A 26,517-nucleotide genomic window follows, 5' to 3' on the forward strand; every position below is an offset into this window, starting at 1 on the left:
CCTTAGTGTACTAGGATGTGTAGTTTAGGGAGAATAGCCATGGTAAATGTGTGGGGTTATGGGGATAGGGCAGGGTGGTGCTCTTTCAGAGAGTCGGTGCAGAGTTAATGGACTGAGTGGCCTCCTTTTGGAATTCTATGGTTCAGTGGGAGAACAACCAGTCAACGCAGTAAGGAACAGTGCCGGAACAGTGAGTCCAATGTCACTGCGTAGGAGTAGCATCCTCAGTGTCAGCTTCTCATTACATTATTAAGTAGTGCAAAATGTACAGGCACTGGGACTTACAGCACTCTGAGCTGACTTATTATACTGGGTTTAATGCAGAGCACGGGGATTTGTAATTGTGAAATCTTCAGTGGATCTGTTCACCATTTTGAGAACTTTGATTCTTCCAAGTTTAAGTTCTTGAAAGGAACTCAAGTTCTTTGCGTTCTAGCCTTGTACACTTGAGCCACTAGAAATCTGTGTATCTACTGATATATGGTAAGTTTTTACTATGCTTATTCTACACTTTGGGTTCCACGCTTTGGGATCTGGAGTTGATGAAATTCCAATACGTGACAAATGGGAACTGTGATATTAACTGAGAGTCTCTGCCTGGGAATGTGTACAATCACAATGTAACGCAAGCTGGTGGTTGAAAGGATTTTGGCTGGGAGTTACATACATAAAGAACAATACAGCACAGGAACAAATAATGTCTTTCTAAACTACACAGCCCGTACTCCTCTTCGTTGCCTGTTGTCAAGACGCCTCTTAAATGTTGCGATTGTATCTGCTTCTACCACCACCTCTGACAGTGAATACCAGGCACTTAACCCCTCTCTGTATAAATTGCCCCTCACCTCTCCTTTAAACTTTCCTTCTTTTATCTTAACCCTATGTCCCCCAGTAACTGACATTTCTACCCTGGGAAAAAGACTCCAACTATCCATTCTATCCATGGCTCTCATAATTTTGTAAACTTCTATCAGGTTGCCCCTCAGTCTTCAATGTTCAAGTGAGACCAAATCAAGTTTGTCCAATCTCTCCTCATAGCTAACACCCTCCATGCATGAACATCCTGGTAAACCTTTTCCCCCCTTCAAAGCTTCCACATCCTTCTGACAGGGTGGCACCCAGAACTGTACACAATACTCCAAATGTGACCTAACCAAAGTTTCTTTACAGCCTCAACATGACTTGCCAATTTTTATACTCTAAACCCTGCCTGATGAAGGCAGGCATGCCATACACCTTCTTGACCTTATCCACTTGTGTTCCCACTTTTAGGGAACTGAAAAAAGTCAGGAATGTAGCCCAATTCATTACACAAACCAGTCTCCCATCCATTGACTCTATCCATACTTCCCACTGCCTCAACAAAGCACCCAGCATAATTAAGGACCTCACACCCCAGAAATTCTCTCTTCCACCTTCTTCTGTCGGGAAAAAGATACAAAAGTCTGAGGTCATGCACCAACCGACACAAAAACAGCTTCTCCCTGCTGCCATCAGACTTTTGAATGGACCTACCTTGCATTAAGTTGATCTTTCTCTATACCCTAGCTATGTCTGTAATACTACATTCTGCGCACTCTCCTATTCTTCTCAATGAACGGTATGTTTTATTTGTATAGCACGCAAGAAACAATTTTCACTGTATACTAATACTGTGTCCAATGTGACAATAACAAATCAAATCAAAATCAACTATGACCTGTACATCTATATCCCTCTGTATGTTAATGCTTCTAAGGGCTTTGCCATTTACTTTCCTCCTGCATTAAGCCTTCATCTCGCATTTTTCTGGATTAAATTCCATCTGCCATTTCTCCATCCAAGTCTCCAGCCTCTCTATATCCTGCTGTTTCCTTTGGCAATCCTCCCCCAATCTTTGTGTCCCGTTCATCTCTTTATAACCGTCTCCAGTCCCTCCACCTAGGTGGGTTTCCAACCAGAATATTGGCACCTTCCCTGAAGTTAAGAGATGTAAATTTCCAGCTAATTGCTGATATGAGAAATGCCAAAGCGACTCTCAATGTTCATTGCTGTAGGTCACCATTTCATACTCCAGTTTAGAAATAGAACTGCCTTCTTGTTGACTGTAGCCCTCTTTACATTGTAATGATGGAGTAGAAACTTATGCAGCATAAATGAGAATGGGTCAGAGAGTGGATCCAGAGAAATGTTTGAGGAGCCAGGGGACTGATGTTCTGAAGAAAAGTCACACTGGACTTTCAACATTAACTCCATGGATGCTGCCAGATCTGCTGAACTTTTCCAGCACCTTCCAGTTTTAACTTATCCCTTGTTGGAGATGGTTATTGCCCGGCACTTGTGTGGCACGAAAGTTACTTGCCATTTCTCAGCCCAAGCCTGGATATTGTCCAAATCTTGCTGCATTTGGACATGGACTGCTTCAGTATCTGAGGATTGGTGCTGAACATTGTGTAATCATCGGTGAACATCCCCACTTCTGACCTTGCGATAGAGGGAAGGTCATTGATGAAGCAACTGAAGATTGTTGGACCTAGGACACTACCCTGAGGGACTCCTGCAGAGATGTTCTGGAGCTGAAATGACTGACCGTCCGCAACCACAACCATCTTCCTACGTACCAGTTATGACTCCAACCAGTTGACAAGTTTCCTCCTTAGTTCCATTTATTCTCTTGCTCAAGCTCCTTGGTGTCATAATGAGTCAAATGCTGCCTTGGTGTCAAGGTTAGTCACTCTCGCCTCGCTAATAGAGTTAAGCTGTTTTGTTCATGTTTAGACCAAGACTGTAATGAGGTCAGGAACTGAGTTTCCTTGACAGAACTCAAACGTGTGAGTGAGCACCTACTCAACAAAAAAATGAGGTTATTGCTGAGTAAGTGCTGCTTGATGGCAGTGTTGATGATATCTTTCATGCTGTTGATTGAGAGTAGACTGTTCTATGAAGGAGTTGTAATTGGCTGCGTTGGATTTGTCCTGTTTCTTGTATACAGGACATACCTGGGTAACTTCCCACATTATTGGGTAGATGCCAGTGTTGTAGCTGTACAGGAAACAGCTTGGCTAGGGGGAGTGACAAATTCTTCAGGAATATTGCTGGAATATTGTCAGGGGCCAAATCCTTTGCAGTATCCAGTTGTGAGAGAATAAACTTGAGCAGAGCCTTTGAAGATTTTATAGGTGCGTGTATTAATTGTGTGAGCTAACCATTCCGATCTGTTTCCACCTACCTTCTGTGGGCGGCACAGTGTTTAGCACTGCTGTTTCACAGCACCAGAGACCTGGGCTCAATTCCTGGCTTGAGTCACTGTCTGTTGGAGTTTGCACGTTCTCCCCGTGTCTGCGTAGGTTTCCTCCAGGTGCTCCAGTTTCCAGCCACAGTCCGAAAGACTTGCTGGTTAGGTGCATTGGCCAGGCTAAATTCTCCCCCAGTGTACCTGAACAGGTGCCGGAGTGTGGCAACTAGGGGGATTTCGCAGCAGTAGTGTTAATCTAAGCCTACTTATGACTAATAAATAAACTTTTCTTTAGATACCAGTGTTATAACTATATTGGAAGAGATTGGCTAGGGGAGTGGCAAGTTCTGGAACACAGTTCGTCAGGAATATTGTTGGAATATTGTCAGGGACCAAAGACTTTGCAGAATCCAGTTGTGAGAGAAGAATCTTGAGCAGAATGTTTTCCAGATACACTGAAGCTAACCATTCCAATCTGTTTCTGCGTACCTTCTGCTAACTCTGTAATCGGCCCTTTCAGTTTACACTTCATAGAACCCCTACAGTGCAGAAGGAGACCATTCGGCCCACCGAGTCTGCACTAACAACAATCCCACCCCAGGCTCTATCCCCACAACCACACATGTTTACCCCGCTAATCCCTCCAACCTAAACATCTGGTACACTATGGGCAATTTAGCATGGCCAATCAACCAAACCTGCACATCATTGGATCATTCTCTCTGGGCTGGTACTTTTTGATAATCACACTCCATCCTTTTGTTCTTCTCTTTTGACCCTTCCCCACCACCCCAGCCCCATTTTAAAAAAGCTTTCTCATTCTTTGTTAAATAAATTATCTTTATAATACCTATAGGGTTTCCATGCTCCCCTTTAGATTTTCTTCAACTTTGCCTTCTGCAGCTTGAAGTAATCTTTTCAGTTTTTATTCACACCATTGTGAGATTTCAAGAAGGAATTAGATATAGTGGGCCAGCACAGTGGTTAGCACTGTCGCCTCACAATGCCAGGGACCTGAGTTCGATTCCCAGCTCATGTCACTGACTGTGTGGAGTTTGCACATTCCCCCCCCACCGTGTCTGGGTGGGTTTCTTCCGGGTGCTCTGGTTTCCTCCCACAGTCCGAAGGATGTGCAGGTTAGGTGGATTGGCTATGCTAAATTACCCCTTAGTGTCAGGGGGTTAGCAGAGTAAATATGTCAGGACCTGGGTTGGATTGTTGGTGCAGACTCGATGGGTTGAATGGCCTCCTGCGCTGCAGGGATTCTATGATTCTATAGTTCTTGGGGCTAAAGGGATCAAGGGATATTGGGGGGGGGGTGGTGGGGAAAGGCAGGATCAGGATATTGGATTTCTGATAAGCCATGATGATATGGAATGGTAGAGTAGACTCGAAGGACTGAATGGCCTACCCCTGCCCCTATTTTCTGTATATGTTTCTGGAAGATGCCCTTTGTATGCCTGAAGTATAAGGTCAGTAGATTTGTAATGTGACTTGAATTCAGTGAGCCTGGCACTGTGCATGTTGGAAGTTGTTAGAGTGAACCACCACTACCACAATAATAGCATTGTCTTTCTGGCTAATAAGAGTGCATGCCTTCTAACTTCCTTTTGATCTCTCTCCATGTAAATCAGCCTTCTGTGGCAAGTACGTGATTAGTAGAGCCAGACTAGACTGCTCAGTGTTTAATCCCGTTTCCCACTTACTTTGTAAGAACTTCTTATTCTTAAATTGCTCTAATTCAACGGCATTGTCTCTTCACTTTACTTCATCTCCTTTGATTGTTGGATTGGGCAGATCTGTTGATCTTTCGCCTCTGAGTGGTACAAGGGCGGCATGGTGGTTAGCACTGCTGCCTCATAGCGCCAGGGACCCGGGTTCAATTCCGGCCTCGGGTCACTGTCTATATGGAGTTTGCATGTGTTTCCGTGTCTGCGTGGGTTTCCTCTGGGTGCTCTGGTTTCCTCTCAGTCCAAAGATGTGCGGGTTAGGTTGATTGGCCGTGCTAAATTGACCCTTAGTGTCAGGGGATTAGCAGGGTAAATATGTGGTGTTACGGGAATAGGGCTTGGGTGGGAATGTGGTCGGTGCAGACACGATGGGCCGAATGGTCTGTGATTCTACGATTCTCGAACAACTGTATCCACCTGGGGCACGTTATAATATTCCCCTGTTTCCACGCTGGGTGCAGTCTTTTCGGAAGTAAGCAAGTTGTAAACTGGGTTTGTTTTTTGTTTGTGTGGCGTATTGAGATCACACGTAGCTGCACTTCCCAGTTCTCCGTTCCCCAGTACCTGTTCTCTGCTGCGAGGGTTCGATAAATTCCTTAGGAAGATCTTTTTTGAAGCTTGGTGTCTGGTCAGGATCTCGAAGTAATCTTTGTGGGAATTTGGAACAGTGGAACTGTGCGCCAAAGAGTGGCTCAAGTCCACGGCACAGAAAAGCAGCCATTCAGCCTGACTGCTGTGTGCTTACACTTGCTCTCTGCGCCAGCCTTGTCCCTTAATCCAATTGGAGATCCTGGAGTGTATCCATTTCAGCTGTTTTTCGAGGATGTGGTTTGGACCAGCGTTTATTGTCTACCCATAATTGCCCCTTGAGAAGGTGGTGGTGAGCTGCCTTCTTGAGCTGCTGCAGTTCTTGAGGCTCAGGAATACCCACCGTGCTGTTAGGGAGGGAGTTCCGGGATCTTGATCCAGTGACAGTGAAGGAATGGCAATATCTTTCCAAGTCAGGATGGTGAGTATCTCGGAGGGGAACTTGCAGGTGGTGGTGTTCCCATATATCTGCTGCTGTTGTCCTTCTCGATGGTTGTGGGTGTGGGTTTAGAAGGTGCTGCCTAAGAAACCTCGAGTTGCTGCAGTGCATCTTGTAGTGTCACCGAGGTCGGTGGTGGAGGGAGTTAACATTTGTGGATGGTGTGCCAAATAAGAGGGCTGCTTTGTCTTGGATGGTGTCGAGCTTCTTGAGTGTTGTTGGAGCTGTGCCCATCCAGGCAAGTGGGCAGTATTCCATTACACTCCTGACTTGTGCCTTGTGGACAGTGGACAGGCTCTGGGGAGTCGGGAGGTGAGTTGCTCTCCATAGGGTTCCCAGCCTTTGACCTGTTTTTGCAATGCAGTATTTCTGTGGGGCTAGTTTAGTTTAAATTCTGGTCAGTGGGAACCCCAGCGCTATCGATAGTGGGTGATTCATCATAGTAAGCCATTGAAAGTCGAGGGTCAATGTGATGGGGAAAAGAGCACGCAGTCACTGATTTTCAGCTCAAAAATCTCAATGCTGGAAAAGGCCTGGGTCTGCCGCCTCGATTTCCTCAGTTGTGTTCCTCGGCCACTTTCCCAGTTTGGCCTTTTATATCGACAACCTTTGCTGTTTAATAACCGAGAAACTGTTTCAGCTCATGTAGGAACATAAGAATGAGGTGCTCAAATCGACTTGATCGCTGTATTTCGGGTGGCAGCAGTGGGAAGGAATGGCTTCCCTTTCTGGAATGATCTTGAAGTGTTTTTGAAAGGTGCAGTGCTGTCCCACACTCCAGGATGTCGTGATGGGGAGGGATACTGAGGTGATCAAAGTGCAGGAAATCCACAGAGAATGTCCTTGTAAAAACACCTCAGTGTTCACGCTGATGTATTCACTGGGTCTATTTATAAAGCTAATCATAAGATGTCACGCAGCTAATTGTGTACAAAGGCTTGTTCAGATTTGAAGCTGGGTTAACAGTGGCCGCTCCTACTCTGATCCATTTAACCTTTGTCACTTTGATGTTTGTTTTTTGCAAAGCCATATTTGACCCACAACTGAATAATTTCTGAATCAATATTAGATTCATAATAATTGGGATTTGAAATAGTGATAACAGCTTCCATTGATATGAAATGCCTCAAAGCACTAAACAAGTGTTAACAAAGAACAACCCAGCACGGGAAACAGGCCCTTTGGCCCAACAAGCCCGCGCCGCCGCATCACCCTACACCTATTCTACCCTGCGTATCTACAAATAGAACCCCTGACTTAGCCAGATTCAGGGGAGAATAGTGTCAATTTGGTAAAACCAATCAGCCTAAGAGCACATCTTTGGGGTGTGGGAGGAAACCGGAGCGCCCGGAGGAAACCCACGCAACCACAGGGAGAATGCACAAACTCCCACAGACACAGGCCCAAATCCATGTATCTGCACAGCTAGCAGTGCTAGTCACCGAGCTGTTGCGGCGCCCGTCTACCGGTCCAGGATCAAGCACACACACCGACACGAAGTACTAGGCCACTCCCGGAACCTCCAGGAGCAGCCCACGCACGACCCACCATGTGCATGCCCCTCGTTTGACAACGAGGTGGACCTTCACCTGCGGAGTGAAAAGACAAAAACGTTAATCACAAGCCTGCCTTTCCGGTGTCTCCCGAGGTTCTAACCCTTATTCAATAACCCCTACCATAACCCTCCATCCTCGTTTCACTCATGTGCCTATCTAACTGAACCTTAAACGAGTCCAACGTTCCCACCTCCACCACCCCACTCGGTAGCGCGTTCCATACCCCCACTACTCTCTGCGTAAAGAACCTTCCTCTCATATCCAAATTATACCTCTCCCCCCTCACCCTTAAATCATGTCCTCTTGTATTCGTAACCAATCTAGGGAGCAGTCTCTCACTATTGACCCTAAAGTGTTCTAAAGGAAATGTTGGCACCAAGTTACAGAAGGTGATGCGAGGATGGATGGAACATAGGAAGTGTTCTGCTGCAACTCTCACCAATTTGTACAGATGCACCATAGAAAGCATTCTGTCCATGAATTGCTGTACTGTGCCTTGTAGATGGTATGCACTGCTGGTACTGAGTGTTGGTGGTGGAGGGAGTTGATATTTGTGGATGGGGTGCCAGTCAAGCGGGCTGCTTTGTCTTGGATGGTGTCGAGCTTCTTGAGTGTTGTTGGAGCTGCACCCATCCAGGCAAGTGGGGAGTATTCCATCACACTCCTGATTTGTGCCTTGTAGATGGTGGACAGGCTTTGGTGAGTTAGGAGGTGAGTTACTCGCCGCAGTATTCCCAGCCTCTGACCCGCGCTGCCCTCATCTACCTTCTGGTTACCCCTTCAAAAAAAACTTCCCTGTTGCTTTCAGACCTTTGAATGGACCTACCTTACATTAAGTTGATCTTTCTCTACATCCTAGCTATGATTGTAACACTACATTCTGCACTCTCACCTTTCCCTCTCTGTGAGCGGTATGTTTTGTCTGTATAGCACGCAAGAAACAATACTTTTCACTGTATATCAATACATGTGACAATAATAAATCAAATCAAGCCATTAGTCTCTTCGCCGAATTTTGACAAGATTTTCAATTTGGTTTGATCAATTTCCTGTGAAGGGCTTTGCGATACCTTCACTACATGAAAGAGGCTATATAAATGTAAGTTGTTGCCATGCCGCCCTCTTGCTGGGCTTTTCCTCACTCTCTGCTGCTTGCTCCCTCATTCCTCCAGATGTTTGAAGTGATCAAGTTGTCTCTGTGACCAGTTGTTTTTAGTCTGTCATTGGAGTGATGCAGTGTTGCAGAGCTTTGCTGCTGTCAGAATTGTCCCAATGCGGTCTGTCCAGAAAGGATGTGTATGTGAAGGAGTGTACAGCTAAACCTGTTTATCTGCTTTGATTCTTTTCTGCTGGGAGGTTGGCCAGGCTGCAGTTTGTTTCCAGCAGCTGGGTGCTGCTAGCCTGTACTCATTCAGACAAACAATTGGAGCTTGAGTCATCGGAAAAGATGACTACAAATCCCAAGGTGGCCATTATGTGAAGCTGTTTGCTCGGTGAGAGCAGTGGCCCAGCCTTCCAGCACATTCCTGTTCACTTTGCCTCTCTGGTATTCAATTGTTCAGCGAAGATTGTTCCCATTACACACACACAAATGCCATTGCCGGCAGTGAGATTGATGGTCAGTTTCACTGTTTTCATGGTGTTGTTTCAGTCTCATGGAACGAAAAGCAGAGAAACTGAGCCGCAGCACAGTGGTTAGCACTGTTGCCTCACAGCACCAGGGACCTGGCTTCGACTCCTGGCTTGGGTCACTGTCTGTGTGGAGTGTGCACGTTCTCCCCTAGTCTGCATGCGTTTCCTCCCAGTCTGAAAGACATGCTGGTTAGGGTGCATTGACCCGAACAGGTGCCGGAGTGTGGCGACTAGGGAAATTTCACAGTAACTTCATTGCAGTGTTAACGTAAGCCTTACTTGTGACACTAATAAGTAAATTTTAAACTTTATTTCATTTCATCTGGTCAGCATGACTTATTGCTGCTTTCTGTTTCATGTAGACGTTTAGCTGCCCCTTTAATATGTTTGTGACGCACGTTTCTGAGTGTGGCGCTCCCCCCCGGGACCAGGCCTGGGCTTTGGCCACTGGGACTGGTTCCTGCGCTTTGGCCCCCAGAGCCTGTTGGTGAACTGGACTCTCTGTCATCATTACTTTGCTTTTGCACATTAAACCTCCGTTTCCCCCCGCTACCATCCAAGATTTGTCCGTCTGAATCCAATGTCTGTGCTCCTGCTCCACTTTTAAAATTCAGTTGTTCAGCTTGCCAAGCGCAGTATCACAGAAACAAGATCCACATGGTTTCCCCAGAACCCATGCCAGGAAAGTTTCCTTCCTCACTGGAGTGGTAATAAATTGAAGAGGAAAGCTTCCCCTCTCTCTCTCTCTCTCTCTCTCTCTCTACCCACCCCCCTGCCCTCCCCCTGAACTGTACAATAGAAAATTGAAATTTCCAGTTGCTACTTCTGAGATGTGTTCCTCCTTTGCACTATCTGATAACTGATATTAAACCTCCTTTTCCTGTGGTCTTTAACAGTATGTTTGATCAGTAAAGTTAAAGTTTATTTATTAGCCACCAGTAGGCTTACAGTAACACTGCAATGAAGTTACTTTGAAAATCCCCTAGTCGTCCACACTCCTGTGCCTCTTCGGATACCCTGAGGGAGAATTTAGCATGGCCAACGCACCCTAATCAGCTTTCGGAGGAAACTGGAGCACCCAGAGGAAGCCCACACAGACAGGAGGAGAATGTGCAAACTCCACACAGACAGTGACCCAAGCCGGGAATCAAACCTGAGTCCCTGGCGCTCTGAGGCAGCAGTGCTAGCCACCGTGCTGCCCCTTTTATTTCAAGCTAAAGGGACATTTTAAAGGTTTTGTGAAGTTCAGTGTTCGTGAAGTGTTGCATTAACTACATCGCAATTTGATGTCATCTGCAAACCCTAAAATTGTGTGCCTGTTTCCTAAATGCTAATTACTTATTTAGACAACACACCGAGCCTTGTGGAACACTAACCGCTAGTTTCTAATATCAGTCCCTTTAACTCCTCCTCGATGTGTTTTCTATTTTTGTAGCTCACAGAAGGCTCTTCTGCTATTTGCCCCTGACACTCTGACCTCATCTACTCCTCCTCCAGGGGCAATTAGGGAAGGGTAAGAAATGCTGGCTCACCATGCAACACACTCACCCTATCAACAAAAAAAAACCTACTCTGGACCCTTATGAAAAGGCAAATATATCATATCTACGAGATTATTCTTCTCTCCCTGTTCAGTGAAGTTGATCAAGGCATGAATCATAGAATCCCTACAGTGCAGAAAGAGGCCATTCTGCCCGTCGAGTCTGTACCATCTCTTACCTAGGCTGACCCATAACCCCATATATTTACCCTGTTAATTCACCTGACCTCTTGGTACACTAAGGGCACTTTTACCATGGCCATGTCACCTAATCTGCACATCTTTCGGATTGTGGGAGGAAACCAGAGCACAAAGAGGAAACACATTTCATAGAATAGTGCAGGAAGAGGCCATTTGGCCCATGGAGCCTGCACTGATTACAATCCCTCCCAGACACTATCCCCATAACCCCATGCATTTACCCTTGCTAGTCCCTCTGACATTAAGGGGCATTAGCATGGCCAATCCACCTGACTTGCACATCTTTGGACTGTGGGGTAGAAACCGAAGGATCTGGATGAAACCCACGCAGACGTGGGGAAAATCTGCAAACTCCACATAGTCAGTCACCCAAACTGAGAATTGAACCTGGGTCTCTGGTGCTGTAAGACAGCAGAGCCAGCGAATGTGCTGCCCACAAGACACTGGGAGAATGTGCAAACTCCATACAGACAGTGACCCAAGCCAGGAATTGAACCCGGATCCCTGGTGCTGTGAGGCGACAGTGCTAACCACTGTGCTTACCGTGCCACCCTTCATCTTTTGGTTATTTTGTTTCGTTCAGTGGGATGTGTTTCTCATCTGGCACTGACTATCATGCTAATTATCAAATGTCTGACTCCAGCCATTCCGTTCTATTCTGCTCTACCTCCTGAATTAGATGCTAGATGTTTATAACTTGCACTTTCATGCCGGATATGTTTATTGTAGATGTGCAATCCAGGGCAGTCCGGCTATCCACAGAACCCCCCCCACCCCTGCCATTTATGCAGTCATAACACACAACTTATAACCATCTGTAATAACATTCCTATATTTGTTAATTGCCAGCACTTTATCTTGAGAACCTAAAGCACTTCAGATCAATAGCGTCAATAAAAATCATCGTTTGGTAGGACAGAACTTAAGTATTGCTGAAAAAGGAGAAATGTTGAAGCTTTTCATCTTGCACTCAGCAAGACACTTTGCAAGGATCCCCATGTCAGGGGAAAAAAAACTGAGAGTCAAAGTACTGATTGGTTTTCAGGTAAACAAAATCAATCACAGCGATCTACTGACTTGTTTCCCAAGGCGATGCCTTGATCAGAGTCAAATTGCCTGGTTTAAATTTCAAACAATGTTTGGCAGTTGACTGTTAGTCACCTGGTGCATTCACCATGGCAACACCACGAATTAGCACTTTCTTCTTTCCCCTTGTATCTTTTCAATTTCATGATGTCGAGACAGAGCGCCTTGACACCGTCCCTATTTCAGCAATATAATTTCAGGGATACAAATAGCCATTTTGTATTACAGAATTTGAATATTTCTGAAAAACAAGAACCTATTGTCAAAGCTTTTCATCTTGCACTCATCAGGAAGAGAATGCCAAATTGCAAAGGGAACAACAAATTATACTACATTCCACTCTCATCTCATGTAGTATAAATTGTTTGTTTAACAGTTGTTATTTTTGTAATTGTCCTGATGTGTGCAAGATGAAAAGCTTTGACAGCATGTTTCTTTTTTTCAGCAATGCAATAGAACTTTGTGAGGTTTGTTATTAGTTCGCGGGTGGATTAATTTGACTTGAAAATACTGAGCCATTAATTCCTGATTATTTATGGCATTTAAGGGAATTTGGATTTGTTTGCGGTTGGTTTTCTCTACCTAGTTCACTTTATCTGCTTGGATTGATTGTATTATTCAGCTTAACTTTCTACTGTACTCTGAAAGGCCTTTCTGTTCTCCCAACTTCCCAAACTTTTTCCCACTGTGACCCCATTTTGATGCTTGACTATTGATGTGAACCCAGGTTTGACCAAGAGTGGGAGGTGTGGGCCTTGTTGATATAGTGGGGGGGATGGGTGTGGAAATGGTTTTGTCGGCAACCATTTTGAAGACGCCAAGTTCTGAGACAGAGGTTGTGCATGTGACAGAGTCTCGGTGCCAATTCCATTCCTGTCCTCCCAGAGACTCCTCCGCTTAACAATCGCGATACATCCCTTGGGAAACCTGTACCCTAGCAGTTGACTTCCTGATGAGGATTGCATTGCTACACCTCCCTTTACATCCCCTTGTATTTATTCTGTTAGTGTTGAATTTATTACTGTGACTATTATGCAGCGCTGTGGGCGGCACGGTAGCACAGTGGTTAGCACTACTGCTTCACACCTCCAGGGACCTGGTTTTGATTCCCGGCTTGGGTCATTGTCTGTGTGGAGTTTGCACATTCTCCTCGTGTCTGTTTGGGTTTCCTCTGGGGTGCTCCAGTTTCCTCCCACAGTCCAAAGATGCGCAGGTTAGGTAGATTGGCCATGCTACAAAATTGCCCCGTAGTGCCCTGAAGTACATAGGTTAGAGGGATTAGCAGGTAAAATATGTAGGTATATGGTGGTAGGGTCTGGGTGGAATTGTAGTCGGTGCAGGCTCAATGGGCTGAAGGGCCTCTTTTTACACTGTAGGGGTCTATGATTCTATGACTGTTTGTGCGTAGAGTGCACGTTCTCCCGTATCTACATGGAATTCCTCTGGGTACTACAGTTTCCCCCTCAGTCCAAAGATGTGCAGGTTAGGTTGATTGGCCATGCTAAATTGTTCCTTCATGTACCAAGATGCATAGATTAGATGGATTGGCCATGCTAAATTGTGCCTTGGTGTCCAAAGATGCACGGGTTAGATTGATTGGCCATGCTAAATTGTGCCTTAGTGTGCAAGATATGTGGATAAGCGGGCTAAATATGTGGGGTTACCGGGTTAGAGCCTGGATCAGTGTACTCTGTCAGAGATTGATACAGGTTTAATGGGCCAAATGGTCTCCTTCTGCACAGTAGGGATTCTATGAATGCAAACGCACTCTATTGAATTTTCTGCCAATCACTTCCTATGGTTCCCCTTGCAGAGCGAATCTGGAAGCTTTCCCATTTTCGAGCAGCTGAGACTGGACCAGAGCTCGGATTTCTCCGACACGTCATTCCAACAGAAACTCGATGAAGCCAAAGAGCACATTAAACGGGAGATCAGGAAAGAGCTGAAGATCAAGGAGGGCGCGGAGAACCTGCGGAAAGTTACCACCGACAAGAAGAACCTGTCCAACGTGGAGCATGTCCTGAAAAACTCAAATCGAAAGCTGGAGGAGTTACACGAGCAACTGCAGGACCTGAATGCACACATCGTAGTGAAGGATCCTGAGGAACTGCAAGGTAACCGCTGGAATATTTACTTTCCCCATTTCTTTACCTATTCTATATGTATACAGGAAATACGTCAGGGGTAGTCTGTCTCATGGCTGTAGAGATATCCGTATGTAAGCAGAGTTCTCAGGTCAGGCTGTTGAAGTTGCTTCCGGACTTTTTCTACCCAATCCCATTGCAATGGGTGGAACTGCCCGCGTACAAAAATGGCATCAAATGAACAACCAAAGTCTCCACTGGTGAGAACCTCCTTTAAAGTGGGATTTGCCCTGATGGATCGGGTACTTGAATGAAAGCCTCTCTCCCCAAAAATGTGGCACAGTGGTTAGCACTGCTACCCCATAGCGCCAGCAACCCAGGTTCGATTCCCGGCTTGGGTCACTCTCTGTGCGGAGAAGTATCTCAACATGATTATCCACTAGTAAATATAAAGGTTTTAATTTATTTATTGGCATCACAAGTAGGCTTTATATTAACACTGCAATGAAGTTACTGTGAAATTCCCCTAGTCGCCACACTCTGGTGCCTGTTCGGGTACACTGAGAGAGAATTTAGCATCTAATCAGCACATCTTTGGACTGTGGAAGGAAACCCAGTCCCCTGACTTTAATCATGATCCATTTTAATTAGTCAGGCTTTCATTTTTATGTAACATGAACTCATGCTTTTGTCTATATTTTTAATTGTTAAATTAAAGATGGTCTCTCACACTGTGTAGTCTCAGTATTGAATATGTGTTACGTACCAAAATGCATCCCTGTACACTTGCAGAATCAAATGTTTTCTTAAAATAGTAGTTTATAGCTAAATTACAACAGTTTTATATGAAATAGCATCGTCCCTGTCAAGCCCCCTGAGAATATGATATGTCTCGATAAGGTTGCCTCTCATTCTTCCAAACTCCAATGAGTACAGACCCAACCTACTCAACCTCACCTCAGGAAAATCCCTCCATATCTGGGATCAACCCAATGAACCTTTTTTAGACTGTCTCCAATGCTAGTGTGTATCCATCGTTAGATAAGGGGACCAAAATGGTCTAACTAGTGCTTTGTACAGTTTTAGCAAGACTTCCCTATATCTGTACTCCATTCCCTTTGAAATAAAGGCCAACATTCCATTTGCCTTCTCTGTTACCTGCTGATCAAGCTAGCTTTTTGTGATTATGCACGAGGACCCCCAGATCCCTCTGTGCTGCACCTTTCTGCAGTCTTTCTCCATTTAAATCACGTTCAGCTCCTTTATTCTTCCTACCAAAGTGCATTGCTTTACATTTTCCTGCATTCTATTTGGCCAGTTTTTCCCCTGCTCACTTTCCCTGTCTCTATCCCTCTGTACACTCCCCTTAAATGGTCTGAAAATAGCCACTCCACTGCTGCAGTCATGTTCTGCCCATTGTATGGTCCATTTAGAAAGTCTGTCTGCGCAATAAGCTGTGAATTCCCACTCTCAGCAGTGTCCTATCTTCACTACAACCAGCCAACTCCTCCTTGGCATTCACCCACCTGTATGCCCGAGGTGCCTTTAATCGACTACCTGCACTTACAGTCCAAAGTGAACCTGTCCAGGAATGTCTGAGATAAGACCCTAAGAAATAGGGTGGCATGGTAACACAGTGGTTAGCACTGCTGCCTCACAGGGCTAGGACCCAGGTTCGATTCCTGGCTTGAGTTACTGACTGTGTGGAGTTTGCACGTTCTCCCCATGTCTGCATGGGTTTCCTCCGGGTGCTTTCGTTTCCTCCCACAGTCTGAAAGACTGCTGGTTAGGGTGCATTGACCCGAACAGATGCCGTAGTGTGGCGACTGGGGGGGGGAGTTTCACAGTAACTTCATTGTAGTGTTAACATAAGCCTTACTTGTGACTAATAAATAAATAACTTTAGGAGGAGGCCATTCCATCCTTTGAGCTCTATCCATCATTTAATAAGATCATGACTGATCTCACACCCACTAAGACCACTTTCCTGCCTTATCTCCCTAACCTTTAACTCCCCAACTTTTTAAAAACCTATCCATTCTCAGCCTTGAAAGTGTTCAAGAACTCGACCTCCTCAGCTTCCTGGTGTAAAGAATTCTCTCTTTGAGAGAAGAAATTCTTCCTCGAATCCATCTTAAATGAGCAGCCATTATTCTGCGACTCTGCCCTCTGGTCCTAAGTGGAAACATCCTCCGAACATTCGCCCTGTCTGATCCCCTAAGAATCACCTTTGTTTCAATCCTATCACCTCTCATTCTCCTGAACTCCAAGGAATACAGACCCAACCTATTTAATCTTTCCTCATATGGCAGTCGCTCCATACCCAGGATCATCTTAGTAAACCACCTCTGTACTGTATCCAGTGATAATATACTTTAACTAAAGGAACCAAAACTGCACACCATATTCTAAATGTGCCCTGCCTTACTGATTGATGTTTCACTTGTGGGAGCCGCTGCCTTAACTCACACCTTTAGACATGATTGGGTTAGTTTTGGCAGTGATGGGCAGAATGATCATTGCTGTGAAGCTCAGTCTTACTGAATCCTTTCAAGCAATAATAAGACATAACATCATAGAATTCCTACAGTACAGAGGAGGTCATTCAGCCCATTGAGACTGTACCGTCCATGATTCCACCCAGGCTCTATTCCAGGTTGACCCCACACGTTTACCCCTGCTGTTCCCCCTGACGCTAGAATCAATTTAGCACGGCCAATCCATCTAACCCACACATCTTTTGGATTGTGGGAGGAAACCGGAGCACCCGGAAGAAACACACACAGACACAGGGAGAACATGCAAACTCCACACAGATGTAACTTGAGGCTGGAATTGAACCCGAGGTCCTGGCGCTGTGAGGCAGCAGTGCTAACCACTGTGCCATCTTGTATTCCACATTTTACCACCCAGCAATTAGCATATTCTTTCATTCTTGCACTGGATAAAATCTCATCCATTCCTCCATTGAAAGCCAAGGACAGAGTGGTTAAAGGATGCTGACGGCATATTGGTGTGTACAGACCCCTGCCCTTGATGCCATTTCCCTCACCTGAATGGATAGGAGCTCCCAATTCTTACAATGCCCAATGCATGGTGGCACAGTAGTTAGCACTGCTGCCTCACAGCACTAGGAACCTGGGTTCGATTCTCGGCTTGGGTTGCTGTCTGTGTGGAGTCTGCACCTTCTCCCCGTGTCGGCATGGGTTTCCTCTGGGTGCTCTGATTTCCTCCCACAGTCTGAAAGACGTGCTGGTTAGGGTGTATTGGCCATGCTAAATTCTCCCTCAGTGTACCTGAACAGGGGTGTGGCGACAAGGGGATTTTCACGGTAACATCAGCATGGTGTGAATGCAAGCCTACTGGTGACTAATAAATAAACTTTACTCTGATAGCCATCGTGGTATGGATCCCCATGACATTGGCATAAAGCAGAATGAAAGTTATGATAGAATCTGCTAATTGCAGTCTCTCAGACAATGCAACAAAAATTTATACCTACATTGTTCCTGTCACATTTTAAAACACTAAGATGCTTCACACTAGAGTCTGAAGCAAAATTGGACACCTGCGCCAGAGAAGGCGATATGAGGGCAGAAAGCTGAGTCAAAGAGGTCACTTCAAGAAGTGCCTTAAAGGAAGAAGAAGGAGGTAATGAGGTTTAGAGATGGAATTCCAGAGTGTGTGACAGAGGCAGCTGAAGACATTGACCCAGTAGTGAGCCATTAGAATTGGAGGTGCTGAAGAGACCAGCAGAAGATGAGCGCAGATTTGGCAGTGGGCAGAGGATGTTGTGGGGCTCGGGGAGATTCTGGTGATAGGAAGAGAAGGACTGAAAAACAGGAATGAAAATGCAAAGGCATTGAACTGGGGCAGTTGCCAGTGAGAGGGATGGAAGCAGGTGACTCGGAAACTCAGATTGGAGTGGGGACTACGGAGACTGAAGCAGACTGCTGCCACCAAGAGGTGGCACCAGATAGCAAAGGGGATTTTGGAGTGGGAATTGAAAAAAATAAAGTTTATTTATTAGTCACAAGTAGGCTTACATTAACACTGCAATGGAGTTACGTGAAAATCCCCTAGCGTCACACTCTGGTGCTTGTTCGGGTACACTAGGGAGAATTTAGCACGGCCTATTCACCTAACCAGCACATCTTTCAGACTGTGGGAGGAAACTGGAGCATTCACAGGAAACCCAGGCAGATATGGGGAGAACATGCAGACTCCACACAGTGACCCAAGTTGGGAATTGAACCCGGGTTCCTGGCGCTGAGAAGCAGCAGTGCTAACCACTGTGCCAAAGACAGTGGCTTTAGTCTTGCCAGCAGAGGAAATGCTGCCTTCTGACTGGATTTTAGGTGTGTGGTTAATTTGTTGTGAGGTGGAGCTAGATCAGCATGACTGTGAAAATGAATGCTGTGCTTCCAGCTACCCACTGTCTAGATGAGAAAGATGATGCAGATCACAATTGCTTAAGCTCATCTTAAGTAAGGTCATATTTCAAATGTAATAAACCCTTTTATTTCCCTGTAGATGATGAGCTAACTGTATATTTTGTTACCCTACGGTGGAGCTCGTGTTCTTGTGTAGAGTGTCCTCTTTGATCCACCTTAGTGATTGCGCAGTGGTGAACTGGGGCTTGCTAGCTGGCTGCGGTTTCCCCAAATATAGATGGGCGTGAGCACTCCCTTGGTGCATCTGGTGCCCCTTGGTGCATCTGGTTCCCCTTGGCCCCCTCCCTCAAAGTGGCATGTCTGCACCCTTTCCCCCAGTGGCGCGTCTCTCCCCCCCCCCCATGGCATGTCTGCCCCACAAACGGTGCATCGGCACCCCCCCCCCCCCGGTATGTCGGTCTCCCCCCTCGTTGTGTCCACCCCCTCCTCCCCGCGACATATGTCCCCCACCCCCGGGATGCCTAGTCAATGTGGCTAGCAATGAACTCCCCCATCATTGCAGCATCTTAAAACTCAACCTGATAGAAGTACAAAATTATTTGGGGTATGGATAGGGTGAACAGTTGGAAGCTTTTTCCCAGGGTGGAAATGACAATTACATGGGGGGGAAGGTTCAGTGGAGATGTGAGGGGAAAGTTTTTTTTACACAGAGGATGATGGGGGTCTGGAAAGCACTGCCAAGTGAAGTGGTTTAGGCAGATACATTAGCCATATTTTAGACTTTTTTGGATAGACACATAAAAAGCCGTGGAATAGTGGGATATAACTTGGACTGGGTAGGCATAGTAAGTAGTCTCACAACACCAAGTTTATCTGGAATCACAAGGTTTCAGAGCACTGTTCCTTCATCAGGCGAGTGACTTCATGCTATCAAATAAACCTGTTGAACTTTAACCTGCTGTTGTGAGACTACTTACTGTGCCTCTCTGAAAATGACCTAGTAAACCACTCTATTCAAGGGCAATTAGGGATGGGCAATAAATGCTGGCCCGCCAGCGATGCCCACATCCCATGAATGAAAAGTTGAAAAATTGTGGCCAATTTGGGGCACTCTGTATGCAGGGTCTGCATGTTCTCCTCGTGTCTGCGTGGATTTCCTCTGGTGCTCCAGTTTCCTCCCACAGTCCAAAAATGTGCGGGTTAGGTTGATTGGCCATGCTAAATTGACCCTTGTATCAGGGAATTAGCAGGGTAAATATGTGGAGTTACAGGAATAGGGCCTGGATGGGATTGTGGTCGGTGCAGACTCGATGGGCCGAATCGCCGCCTCCTGCCCCATAGAGAATCTATGATTCTATGAATTCTGAGCAGCACATTTTGGGTTGGAGAGGATGCAGAGGGCAAGCACTGGGATGGAACTAGAGAGGAAGGAATTTAGATTTGTGGAATTTAGTTCTGATTTTCTTCTTCGAACGAAGATGGACAAGGAGGGAGTGCAGAGAGTTGTTCAAAATCAAATTCTGACAGAATAAGTGGAGTTGGCAGCCAGTTCAGCCAGCAGAGAACTGAGATTGGAGACCTACAGGATGAGGGCTTACGGAACACATCATCATGATCTTGGTTGCTCTTAATTGGAAGGTGGTGACAATTGACTAAACCGTAACTGTCAATGGCGAAAACCACTTTGGGAAAGGAGTTGGCAGTACAGGAGCAACTGGATAGCTTTTTTTCCAGGAGAGATGGATACAGTGGACCTAATGGCATTCCTCTGCGCTGTATTACTGCATTTAGTTCATAGAATCTCGATAGCGCAGAGGGAGACCATTCAGCCCATCGAGTTTGCACTGACCATAATCCCCTCCTGGCCCTAATCCCCTCCTGGCCCTATTCCCATAACTCCATGTATTTACCCTGCAAATCCCTCTGACACTAGGATCAATTTTAGCACGGCCAATCCACCTAACTCGCACATCTTTTGGACTGTGGGGAGGAAACTGGAGCACCTGGAGAAAACCCATGCAGACACAGGGAGAATGTGCAAACTCCACATAGACAGTGACCCGAGGCCGGAATCAAACCCGGGTCCCTGGTGTTGTAAGGCAGTAGTGCTAACCACTGTGCCACCGTGCTGCCCCTTCTTGATACCTGGACCATTCTCTGTAACTCCTGATTGCTTTTGTGTAATGTGTAATGGTGGAAGGCAGCCTGATTGGTGAACATTTACCATCTGTTTTTCTAAAGATTGTAGTTGATGTTCTTTTTCTTTCTAAAACCTTTACAAACCTTCCCAGTCACAACAGCTATGAAATGTTGTGACGTTATGCAGTTCGGAGTGGACTTCATATGTCATTCTTTTTCTGGAGCTGTTGAGTGCCCAACCCAACCCGGTCTATGGAGGAGGGATAAAATCAGTTCCGAAGCTTCGATCAGGGGACAAATCCTGTCAATGTGCTGATTGTCCAGTGTTTTCTCCCTCTTATGCAGATGCTCCTCAGTCTCCGGGTACTCTGAGCCGGGAGGCTCGCTCGACTGCCAACAAGAACAGGATTGTGGCGTTGGAGAAACAGCTCGACATTGAGATGAAGGTAAAGCAAGGAGCTGAGAATATGATCCAGATGTACTCCAGCGGACCCATCAAGGTAAGGCAGAAATTTCCCAGCATCGAGCTGGCCTTGCTGATGCCTAACAGTTGGTTGAGGTATTTGCTTTTGAGAGCGAAGCAGAAATAGCCTCCCGCTGGGGTGTGTTTAGTGGTGGAGGGAGTGCAGGTGGGTGGGATTTCCTTCACCTGATCGTTGGCCATCTCTGTGAAATGTGACGAAGAAGCTGCAGTCCCAGCCCTCGGTGACACAAGGCAGCCCAATGGCTCACTGCGTTTGAAGCTCTAAAACAATTATAGCGGCTTGAATAGAGAAAAGGAAAATGGCTTTGGTCATTTATAATGCTGGAAGGAATCTTCCTGTCAATAAATGACATTAGAAATAAGAGCAAGAGTAGGCCACTTGGCCCCTTAAGCCTGCTATGCCAATCAGTAAGATCACTACTTATCTGATTGTGGCCTGGGTTCGGGTGAAGATGGCAGCGGCTGGAGGTCACCCCGGCAATGGGTATGGTCAAGATGGGAAGTACAGTTTTGGTCGTCTTATATGAGAAAGGATACACTGGCACTGGAGAGGGTGCAGAGGAGATTCACTAGGTTGATTCCGGTGTGGTTGCGTTATGAGGTGAGACTGAGTAGACTGGGGCTATTCTCATTGGAATTCAGAAGAATGAGGGGAGATCTTAGAGAAACATATAAGATAGAAGCAGGGAAGTTGTTTCAACTGGCGAGTGAAACTAGAACTAGGGAGCATAGCCTTAAAGTAAGGGGAAGCAGATTTAGAACTGAGTTGAGGGGACACTTCTTCACAAACAGAGTTGTGAATCTGTGGAATTCCCTGCCCAAGTGAAGCAGTTGAGGCTACCACATTGAATGTTTTTAAGGGAAGGACAGATAAATTTTTGAACAGTAAAGGAATTGAGTCATAGTGAGCGGACGAGTAATTGGAGCTCAGTCCACGAAAAGATCAGCCATGATCATATTGAATGGCAGAGCAGGCTCGAGGGTCCAGATGGCTCACTCCTGCTGCTAGTTCTTCTGAAGCCAGTTCTGTCCTGGAACCAGAATGAAGCCAAGCGGTGTTTTTTTTTGTTCAGTCGTGGGCCATGGATGTCGCTGGCTGGGCCAACATTTATTGCGCAACCTTAGTTGCCCGAGGGCAGTTGAAAGTCAACCACATTGCTATGGCTCTGGAGTCACATGTAGGCCAGACCAGGTAAGAATGGCAGATTTCCTTCCCTAAAGGGCATTAGTGAGAGATGGGTTTTTCTGACAATTGTTACATGGGCACCAGTAGATTCTTAATTCCAGATTTTTTTTATTGAATTCAAATTCCACCATCTGCTGTGGCGGGATTCGAACCTGGGTCCCCAGAACATTAACTGGGTTTCTGGATTAATAGTCTAGCGATAATACCGCTAGGCCATCTCCTCCCCAGTGAGTTTGACCAGCCCAGTATTGGGTGGTGCCCAACAGCAAACAGAAATTTTTCCTGGATATCTCAGTCAAAGCGGAAATTTTCTTGAAAGATGCCCACGAGACCAAACCCCAGATTATGACTTGCTGGTGATTAAGGGCATAAGACAGATCTCGAAGGAACTATTCGAGTGTGGAAACAGTGGGTAGACATTGTGTTTTACTTCCACGAAACAGAAACTCCCTGACCCACAGATTTCCTGTCTAGACTCTGGTCACGACACGTAAGTAATGAGGGAGACTCGCTGTTGTGAAAGGAAACTTATTCCAAAATAAAATCCCTGGAATGTTTAGAAGAAAAACTCCACATTGATTATTACTAATTCCCCACGAAGCGTGATTTTAGAATCACTACAGTGCAGAAGGAGGTCATTCGGCCCATCGAGTCAGCATCCTGACACTCAGGCTTATTCCCATTTACCCTCTGTATCCCCCGGTTACTAAGGTCAATTTAGCATGGCCAATCCACCTAACCCGCATATCTTTGGACTCATATTTGCTACAGCCTATTGATCATATTTACTGTCGGTTGATGGAGAGAATTATTGAATTATTAAAATAGCGGGAGTACATTGGAGTCTGCAATACAGGAGCAGGTCACTCAAACCAACCACACCAGTGTGTAAAAATAACATGAGGAATAGGAGCAGGAATAAGGTGTCTTAGACTTGTTCTGCCATTAGATCGTGTTGCTTTTTGACAACATTTCTGCTGCCCTGCTCCTTACCCATATCCTTCTATTCTGTTCTGAATCCAAAATTCTTATTGATCTCTACCTCGAATGAACTCGAGAACTGAGCATCCTTGGTCCTCCTGAGGAAAGTATTGCAAAGATTCTCGCAAAATACTTCCCAGGTCAGTTTTGCATCATCAGCAGACTGGTACAAATTCTTATAGAATTATGCAATTCTTATAGAATTAATTGTAATTATGGAATGTAGGCATCACTGACTGGACCAGCATTTATTGCCTATTCCTAAGAGCCCCTTGAGAAGGTGGTGGTGAGCTGCCTTCTTGAACCTGCTGCAGTACAAATGGTAAAAAGCTGAGGCCCCAGCACCGACCCCTGGGGCACTCCACTAGTCACCATCCGCCAATCCGAATAGCACCCGTTGACCCCCACTCTCTGCCTCCTATTTGACAACCAATCCTCTATCCACGCTAACACTCTACCCCCAACTCCATGTCCCTCGACCTTCTGCAATAACCTCTTGTGAGGTACTTTGTCAAACGCCTTCTGAAAATCCAGAAAGACCACATCCACCGGCTCTCCTCTATCCATTGCCCTAGACACATCCTCATAGAACTCCAGTAAATTTGTCAGACGCGACTTCCCTTTAATGAAACAATGCTGCGTCTGCTCTATCAAGCAATTCCCTTCAAGATGCCTCGCAATTTCCTCCTTAATGACGGATTCTAACATTTTACCTACCACAGACGTTAAACTAACCGGCCTATAATTCCCCGCCTTTTGCCTGGCACCCTTCTTAAACAACGGCGTAACATTAGCCGTTTTCCAATCTTCCGGCACTTCCCCGGAATCCAGCGACGTCTGGAAAATAACCACCAAGGCATCCACTATCACCTCCGCCATTTCTTTCAGCACCCTTGGATGCAATCCATCTGGTCCTGGGGACTTGTCCACAATCAGCCCCTCCAGTCTGTCGAGCACCGCCTCTCTAGTAACAGTAATGTCATTAAGACCCTCCAGTCCTACCACCTTTCCATCGCTAACACCCGGCAAATTATTCACCTCCTCCTCCGTGAAGACAGACACAAAAAAGTTATTCAATACCTTAGCCATATCCCCATCCCCTACCACTAGGTCCCCTTTCTCATCCTCTAAAGGACCAACGTTCACCCTAGCCAGCCTCTTCCTTTTTATATATTTATAAAAACTCTTGCTATCCTTTTTTATATTAAGCGCTAGCCCAGCTTCATAGTTTCTCCTACCCTTCTTTATCAACTTCTTTGTCAATCTTTGTTGACATTTAAACCTGTCCCAATCCTCTTCTCGCCCACTATTCTTAGCTACTCTAAATTCCTCCGCTTTTAATTTAACACTTTCCTTCACCTCCTTCGTTATCCACGGCTTATTACCTCTCCTCCTACGGTCCTTTTTGACCATCGGAATAAATTTCCGCTGAGCGCCAAGAAAGATCTCCTTAAAGATCCTCCACTGCTCCTCAGCAGACCCTCCCTCCAACGCGCTCCCCCAGTCCACATTCGCCAATTCTTTTCTCATCCTACCGTACTCCCCTCTATTCAAACAAAGGACGCGTGTCTGGGAACCCACTTTCTCCTCCTATCACTCTCCCCAAGAGGATCCTTCACCGCAAGGTCCCTAATTCTACCCGCCTCATTACATAGCACCAGATCCAAGATAGCTCGCTCCCTCGTCGGCTCCAACACACACTGTTCCAGGAAACTATCCCGGCAGCATTCCAAGAACTCCTCCTCGAGCCCACCGTGTCCAACATGGGTCGACCAATCAATATGCAGATTGAAATCCCCCATAACTACGGCCGTCCCATTCCTGCACGCCGCACTTATTTGCGCGTTAACAGCCCGCCCCACCTCCAGATCATTATTCGGGGGCCTATAGACGACACCCATCAGCGTCTTCCTCCCTTTGCTGTTCCTAATCTCCACCCACAATGATTCCATGTTCTGCTCCTTGGCTCCAATATCATCCCTTGCTACCACCTTGATGCTATCCTTAATCAGCAGAGCTACGCCACCCCCTTTTCCCTCCTGCCTATCCTTCCTAAACACTTGATAGCCCTGTACATTCAGCTCCCAGTCCCTGTCACCTTGTAGCCATGTCTCTGTAATGGCCACCAGATCGTATCCATTTGTGTCGATCTGCGCCACCAGCTCATCCACTTTATTCCGAATGCTTCGTGCATTCAGATAAAGCGCTTTCATCCCAGCCTTCACCTGGACCCTATTTGCCGTAACGCCACCAACCATACTCACGCCCCCTACTCCCTCTATTATTGGGACATCCTTGGCCTCTTCCCTTACCTGTACCCTATCCTTAACTTTAGACGTCGTAACGTCACCTACCCTCGCACCCTCCCCCCCCGATTAGTTTAAAGCCCTGTCCACAGTCCTCTTTACTCGATTCGCCAGCACTCTGGTCCCAGCACGGTTCAGACCAACCCCATCCAGCCCGAACAGGTCCCACCTACCCCAATACTGGTGCCAATGCCCCATAAATTCAAACCCATTCCTCCCACACCAATCCCTGAGCCACCCATTCACTTCCTTAATCCTGTCAACCCTACGCCCGTCTGCACTCGGTTCAGGCAGTAGCCCAGAGATAACCACCTTGTCGGTTCTACTTTTTAATTCCATTCCCAGCTTTTCATACTCCCTCCCCAGATCCTCAGTTCGCATTTTGCTTACGTCGCCGGCACCCACATGTACCACAACGACCGGATTCTCACCCTCCCACTCCAGGTTCCTCTGCAGCCCAGCTGCGACATCCTGTACCTGAGCACCACGCAGACAACACACCCTTCTGTGCACTTTGTCATTGTGACAAAGGACAGTGTCAATACCCTTCACCCCACTATCCCCAATCACTACTACGTTCCTTTTCCCCTTCTCTTTGCCTATGTCCTGCTGCATCACTGTACCGTGTGCAGTTTGCTCACCGACCTCACCACCCTCGTTCTCGTCCAGACTGGAAGCAAGAACCTCAAACCTGTTATGCAGCTTGAGAGGCTGAGGCCTCCTCTCCTCACCCCCCTTCCTCCTCCCAGCAGCCCCCTCTTGTCCCTGACCCTTAGAGTTAGCCAGTCTAGGGGGGGTGGATGTCACTTGCACCCCATTGACAATGGCACCTTCTCTCCCCCTGATGAGCCTCAGTGTCTGTAGCTCAGAGGCCAGCTCATCTACCTTGAGCTGGAGCTCCTCCAGCAACCTGCACTTACTACAGACATGGTCACTGGGATGGACCCTGGGGTCCAC

General features: G+C 46.4%; 1 protein-coding gene across 1 annotated transcript in view; it reads left to right on the forward strand.

Moving 5' to 3' along the window:
• The window catches only part of LOC145360858 (serine/threonine-protein kinase N2-like), a 144,923-nt gene that overhangs the window by 20,602 nt on the left and 97,804 nt on the right, over positions 1–26,517 (forward strand). Inside the window, exons 2-3 of the mRNA XM_080216337.1 lie at positions 13,800–14,100; positions 20,949–21,103. Of these exons, the coding sequence (XP_080072463.1) occupies positions 13,800–14,100; positions 20,949–21,103 (456 nt within the window). The remainder of the gene's footprint in view (positions 1–13,799; positions 14,101–20,948; positions 21,104–26,517) is intronic.

Source organism: Carcharhinus amblyrhynchos, chromosome 33 (assembly GCF_965287045.1).
Source record: "Carcharhinus amblyrhynchos chromosome 33, sCarAmb.v2.hapA, whole genome shotgun sequence".
In the NCBI taxonomy this organism is placed as follows: domain Eukaryota; kingdom Metazoa; phylum Chordata; class Chondrichthyes; order Carcharhiniformes; family Carcharhinidae; genus Carcharhinus; species Carcharhinus amblyrhynchos.